Below are 7,531 nucleotides of genomic sequence, written 5' to 3'. Positions count from 1 at the left end.
TTCTATGTTAATTTGTGATGCACGTCTGATTCCATCCTCTATGAGTTGAACTGGGTAGTGTCTGTCAATTAGTGTGTTTTTGAGTTCTTGTAGTCTGTAGTCTCTAGTATTTTCTTCTGACACTATTGTGCATATCCTTCTTGCAAGGTTGAAGGGGATGTTTGTCTTGGGTGGCATGAATCAAATAGATATTGTTTGGCGTCTGTGGTTTTGTAAAATATGTCTGTTTCTATTTTTAGGTTTACTTTTTTATATATATATATATATATATACATATATACACGTATGTAAACATAATTTGACTTCACAACATTTACATCTTTCTTTATAGCCATTTGCTATTCTTTGCAATAAGTCAGTTTTCTCCTAAGGAGTCACAATCAGGCTACCCATTTCAGTGAAGTGTCATTTGATGACATCTCAAAATATTTTTTATGGTACATAACTGAATATATATACAGTGGGGTTTCTATATATGAATGTAATCCATTAAACAGGCTAGATGGCTACTATACAAGGATGCTATGAATGCAGGAGCCCTGCCGAAAGTTAGTGAGAAGATCAGGTAAAGATGGCTGTCACTGTCTGGTCACTGCATGTACTACCTTGAACTGGAAGCATCCAAATTAGTTTTGTGGAAACCACTTCATGATAATGCAGGAAGAGAAAAACGTTGTCACACATTTATCAACAGCTTGATTGCAGACACTGGCTTGGAATGTATCCAGGACCTTGAGGCAGTGATTTTGCACTGGGAGGTGTGGCAGGAGGACCAATGTTTTTCTTTAATATTATCATTGGCTTTCCAATTTTTGATTTCACATTTGTAGAAAATACAACAGACATTATCTGCATGCACCTTGTGATAGAAACCATTAGCTGCCAAATCATTAGGTTTTAATGGGTAAGATGTTGACCACTTAGGAACATTTTTTATCCGATTCAGTTCAGATTTTAAATTCATTTTCATAAAAGATCCTAAATTTGGACATTTTGAACTAAAACATGTATGTTCTTCGTGGACATTATCGTGGACAATTCAGGTGTTTTGTAAATTGAAGACATGGTTGGCATACACATGCTTTCTCAATACCTGCACTAATTCTACGAAGAGAGACATGAAACAAATCCTTTAATGGAGTCATGTCAATCTTATCTCTGCACTGGGAGAGATAAGAATGAAAGGACCTTGTTGCTGTGACCATGATAATAATAAAAAATTCATTCTAGTGTCCTGTTTGTTATATTTAGTATACTGCTCATATATGCTCTCCCAGTGTAGCCTCCTCTTGACTTGTTCTTCAAAATCCAAATTGTTAAGCAAATGTGTACCTAGTCACTTCTACATGTTACTGAAGGCTGCTATTGTGCAGGTGATGTCTTAAACGAATAAAGACCATTCAGTGCAGAGATGTCAATAATTCCAATCCTGCACCGAAGAAGTCATTGAAGATGAAGGCAGATTTATAAAATAATCTTATAAGAAAACTTGTATTTTATACACTCTTAATGAAACAATCATTAACAATTGGATTTACTGGATTTCAACTGCATCAGACTATACATTACATCCCTTTGTTTCGTTTTGGTTTTGTATGTGGTTTGTTGCCTGATTCATTAAAGGAGCTTTTTTGTAGGGGTACCACCAGATTAGTTAGATTTAAATCCATATATTGTACATTAAATCTATATATATAAGCAAACCTGAGGTTAGCTGAAATAGGTCTGTGACATATCGCAACTTCTAAAGGCAAATTCACTGCAGTTATTGTGCAGAAAAAGTTCTCTCTTATAGTAGAAAGATGTAAAAACATCATATCTGTCCAGTGCTGCACCCTGTTGGATTCCCAGACACAATTTCAAGCTCTTCAGCCACTATCGATGGGAAATATCGAAGAGAGGTAACTCTGGACAGACTGAGACTAAAACAGTCAACAACATTGACTAAGTTGTGCCATTAGACCACCAGGTCAGAAGAAATTCAGCAATATCAGTGTGTGTGTGTGTGCGTGTGTATATATATATATATATATATATATATATATATATATACACACACACACATATATATATAAATATACATACATACACACTGACATATATATCATCATCATAATCATCAACATTTAATGTCCATTTTTCTGTGCTTGCATGGGTCAGATGGTATTTATTGATATAGATTATCTATGCCTGGACACCCTTCCTGTTGCAAACCCTCACCTGTTTCCAAGCAAGGTAATCCTTCTAGCTAAGCATGTTTTTCATGTAAGACTAGAAATGAACAACCATGCTTGTATGCTGATGATGCTCATTTACAACCAATATGTGAGGTCTAAATAAGGGTACATACAAATACATGCACACACACACACGCACAACATGCTTGGTTTGAGTTCTATCTACTAAATTCAGTAAAAAAGCTTTGGTTGGCGTAGGGCTAAAGTAAAAGTCCTAGATCACATAGTTGGGAAGCAAGCTTCTTAACCATGATCATACCTGCATCTATATCTATCTATATGCATATATAATATTAGTCACATATATAACATATAATGTTGGCATCAAATTTTGGCACAAGGCCAGAGATTTCAGAGATGGGGGAGGCAAGTTGATTACATCAACCTCAGTTCTCAACTGGTACTTCTTTTATCGACCCCAAAAGGATGAAAGGCAAAGTTGACCTTGACAGATTTCATATGCAGAAAATACATACAGACAGGCAAAATGCTGCTAAGTATTAAGCCCAGTATGGTAACGATTCTCCGTCTTATATAATTTCAGAGTCATAACATTAAATTTATTTTACTGAATGGTTTCACACTGAAAACCTACCAGAAATAGAAAGACGGCAAAATATAGTTTGGGCTCTTTGCTACTGGATGCCTGAGAATAGCACATCATCTGCTTTCTGGATCTCAGTGCTGTGTAAAAAACAGGAATGAAATTTATGGATGAAAGAATAAAAGAAACAACCAAAACAACAGGGTTGGCTCTTAAGCCCATCAGAGTTACGTCCCTTGGATCCTCCTCGCCATTTTTTAAGCTAATGACCTGATGTTGGCACTCCGTCGCTTACGACGTCGAGGGTTTCAGTTGATCCGATCAACGGAACAGCCTGCTCGTGAAATTAACGTGTAAGTGGCTGAGCACTCCACAGACACGTGTACCCTTAACGTAGTTCTCGGGGATATTCAGCGTGACAAGGCTGACCCTTTGAATTACAGGCACAACAGAAACAGGAAGTAAGAGTGAGAGAAAGTTGTGGTGAGAGAGTACAGCAGGGTTCGCCACCGTCCCCTGCCGGAGCCTCATGGAGCTTTAGGTGTTTTCGCTCAATAAACACTCACAACGCCCGGTCTGGGAATCGAAACCGTGATCCTATGACTGCAAGTCCGCTGCCCTAACCACTGGGGGCCACTGTGCCTCCACAATGACCTGATACCAGCATTCAAATGGCATATTCTCTATCCCAGTTTATGTGATTATTTCATAACTTATTACCTACCTTCATACTTTTGTATTCCATGCTGGCATAGATTGGGCAGTTTGATATGATTTTATGAGTTGGAGACCGGTCTCATATTCCAATGTCTGCTTTGACAGTTTCTACAGCTGGATGCCCTTCCTAATGTCAACCACTTTCATGGAACCAACACTAGTGAAGTCACCAACTAACTTACAAGACTAAAGAACTCTCTAAGTGGGAATACAGTAGTGGGGAAGGTGACTTTTTTCTAAGTGTTGGGTGGTTAAAGTATGAAATAAGGGACAGGAATATGTTTCTTGTTGTAAAGGAAATACAGGCCAATCCATTAAAAGCTTGAGATAGATTACTTTTTTTTATTTGATATATAAATATGGCTTAAGAAATGGTGATGAAAAATTTTAAACATGTATCATGTTTTTCTTATTGTATCATGTTTTTATTTTGAAAATAATAAACAAAATAAAACATAATTTAAAATTATAATCTGATCATAAGCTCAAACTTTTCCTAGTCATTATATTAGGTCCTTGAAAAAAAAGAGTTAGGGCATATTTTCTTTGCTTACTTTAGTTTACCCAGCTATCTCCAACAGTATGTAAAGATTCAATTTTTATAAACATGCTATACATGTAGGCATAGAAACAAGAAATAATATTGCAGAAGAGATTATTTATAAAAAAACAAAAACAAAAAAAAAACAAACATAAATATTACGTATACTTACCATTGTGATAAAATCCAGCTTCAGCTAAGGCTTTAGGATCTTGTTTTTTATTTTTGGGCCATGAAGAGAATGTTCTAAGGCGTTCACTTAACAAGGCAAGACCTGGATGTATTGGACGGTCAAATATTATATCACTCTTATTTGGTATTGGTATATTATCCACAAAGTCCTCACACAAAAAGAGACAGTTTGGAGAAACGAACCTATGTTTTTCTTTAATATTATCATTGGCTTTCCAATTTTTGATTTCACATTTGCAGAAAATACAACAGACATTATCTGCAGGCCCCTTGTGATAGAAACCATTAGCTGCCAAATCATTAGGTTTTAATGGATAATCTGTTGACCACTTAAGAAAACTTTTTATCCGATTCAGTTCAGATTTTAATCCCGTTTTAAAAAAAGATTCTAAATTTGGACATTTCGAACTAAAACGTGTATGTTCGTCTTGGACGTTATCATTTTCTTTCCAGTTGCGCAGTTGGACAGAGCAATATGCACACTTAACAGCATCTCCATATCCTAAGTAATAAAATCCACTCTTGGCAAGGTCTGTGGGTGTTACTGGAGTACTTCTGTTCCACTTCTTAAAGGTATCCAGTCTTCTTTGCATATCAAGCATTTGATCTGTATTTAAAGTTTCTTTTTTAGGTATCACTGAATCAGTTTCTAGAGTAGTGTTTTGAACACTAAAAGCTGCTGCATTTTCACCATCTGCTTCATCATATAAAAAGACTGGAATACTGTCAATTTTGTATCTACATGGGTGTTTATGTTTAAAACTGGAATCTGAAAATTTAACTACAATTTTGCAAGAAAAGCACATTATTTTGCCTTCTGTAGTATCATAATAATAACCATTTGTAGCAAGCTCGATAGCTGTTAGCTTTGGATGCATATTCTCAAAAAATGTCAATAACCTTTCAATTTCATAGCTTAAATCTCCTTCTGGTGTACTAAGATTTTTTAAAAATACTTTCTCAGGAGGCAAGTATCTTGCAGTAACAACTGAACTGGCCATTGCAATAATTTTGGTGAATCTATAATATAAATAACAATTTAAGAACTTTAAAGCATTAAAACATTTATGGTTGATTATTTTTTTACGTTTTATGTTCAGCCGTCTTGATTAGTTTAATATCTATTACATTGAGACTTGTGCCAGACAGGATCAAATGCTTTGCTGATGTCAAGCACAACATGATTTTCATTGAATTCCTTAGGGCAAAGAGACTACTGATGAGTAACATAGGAGAACAAGTCCACAGTAAATCTATGAAAACCATATTAGTTGTCACTGAAAAAAAGAGAGGGCTAGAGGTGATTTCATGATAGTCTTCATCATCTTTGTTATCTCTTGGTAAGAAATTACTGTCTATAAAATAAATCTTCTGAAGAAAAATTGGCTATCGGTACCTAAGAATAACAGCAAATCACTACCTTAGTAAAATTACACAAGACAAATTGTGGGAATGTGTGGTTTGTAAAATCAGAGGAATTTTGAAGTAATCACAACAGCGTAAACTCCAATTCAGGTGTTTTGTAAATTGAAGACATGGTTGGCATACACATGCTTTCTCAACACCGGCACTAATTCTATGAAGAGAGACATGAAACAAATCCTTTAATGGAGTCATGTCAATCTTATCTTTTCCAACAGCAAAAAGTAAGCACAATTAATTTCAAGAGCACAACATCATGCCTTACTTTCCTTAAGCATGAGAAGCACACAGCTGGAGATCCTACACTCATTCCAAATGTCAGACCTAACTATCACTGAAGATCTCTCATGGTAAACACACATCCTCAACAAAGCTGGGACTGCATCTCAAAGACTGGTCCTTTATTTTAATACCAGAAAATATATCAAACCTTAACAATTACTGACCCTCCAAGAAGTTCAAAGGAGATCCACAATAATGAAAACAAACCCCCAAAACATGCAAGTGATTTCATAGTCAACACATCAAATGTGCAAAAAACAGTAAGCAAATAGATACTGATTACAAAGAATGATATCCCATATAAGGTATATGCTTCTAGCTAAGTAGCAAATAATGAGTCTATTGGGTTTCTTTTTAGTCTCCCTGGACAACCCACTGACTTCAGAATTGAGGGGATATTTACTCAGGTTATGGGATGTTTAATAATTAGGTTTATATCATTTTGGTGAGCAAAGTGAGTCATTCAATCGACATGATAATCCATGAAGACTTCTGGAATTGAGGGAAAGGATTGTCATACTGAAAACTCATTTCTCACATACATCAACTCTGACTGAGAGCAATGGAAATGTAGATCTCATCTTGGCCCAGTAAAGTGTGAACTCATCCTCTAGAAAATTTGGCACTTGTAATAAATAAGCAGTATCTTGAATATTGATGAAAGTGATCAAAAAGAGTAGAGGCTAAAATGTGTTTTGACTGTAAATTGCGAAAGACTCAGCAATCAATTTACTCAACTCTGAAACCAACAATCTAAGTCTCCTCAATAGTTGTAGAATTTAATACATCACTGTTGGAGATGGTTCTAGTTGGTAAGGAGAGAATGTTGTCTATTAAAGAGGTGAAGCATGAACAGAAGGAAATGGGAGAAATAGAGGGAGAAGCATTTACATAAATACAGATCCTAGAGTTGTTTGTGTAAGGGGTTCTTTTCTGTTGTCACAGATTTTTAAATTCTAAGATTAAGTGAAATGTTTCAAATTTGGTATATTGATGCGACTTTTTTTACACTGAATCTGACTTTGGTACCTTTTCTGTTTGACTCACACTTTTTAATTCTTTTAATTTTGTTCCATTTGATTTCAAATTTGGTGTACTCGTGTAGTTTTGTATGCTAATTACGGAAATGAAATTCATTTTTGCCATAAATTAATTAATAAGAAGTTAATAGCTTATAAAGTCTGCAAATTTGGGGTAATTTTAGCATATTGGTGCCTGTTTCCATAGTAACAAGCCAAGGTCTAGTCTGTTTTAGCCAATCGAAAGCTACAAACATATTGGTGCCTGCTAGGGGAAGAATGTTGAGATAAATGAAAGAGTCTTCTCAAGATGTAAATACTACAGAGGGAGAGTGCTACCAGAGCAGTGGGTTTCTGGAAGAGTGCATTGCAAGACCAGACATGTTTTTTTTTTTATGTGGTGCCATGTCGGAATTGCAACACATTGGAAGAATGCATACATCAGTCGATTCTTCCAGGAACCACAATTCCCAGTTTTTCGTGGAGAGCCTACTCTCACATTCCTGAAATTGATGGTTATAATTTTCAACATAGAACAGTGAACCACAGCGTTGAGTAAAAGATGGTATTCATGTGC

The 7,531-nt window shown here is 35.6% G+C and overlaps 1 protein-coding gene across 4 annotated transcripts in view; it reads right to left on the bottom strand.

The window, feature by feature from the left end:
• Window positions 1-7,531, bottom strand: part of LOC106873938 (baculoviral IAP repeat-containing protein 7) — a 66,264-nt gene that overhangs the window by 18,534 nt on the left and 40,199 nt on the right. For all 4 annotated transcript variants that reach the window (XM_014921480.2, XM_014921478.2, XM_014921479.2 and 1 more), the window contains one exon: window positions 4,212-5,251. In XM_014921480.2, coding sequence (XP_014776966.1) covers window positions 4,212-5,232 — 1,021 coding nt within the window. In that variant the 5' untranslated portion in view covers window positions 5,233-5,251. The remainder of the gene's footprint in view (window positions 1-4,211; window positions 5,252-7,531) is intronic.

This window comes from Octopus bimaculoides, chromosome 2 (assembly GCF_001194135.2).
Source record: "Octopus bimaculoides isolate UCB-OBI-ISO-001 chromosome 2, ASM119413v2, whole genome shotgun sequence".
NCBI lineage: Eukaryota > Metazoa > Mollusca > Cephalopoda > Octopoda > Octopodidae > Octopus > Octopus bimaculoides.
This window is presented reverse-complemented; position numbering and strand designations above follow the sequence as displayed.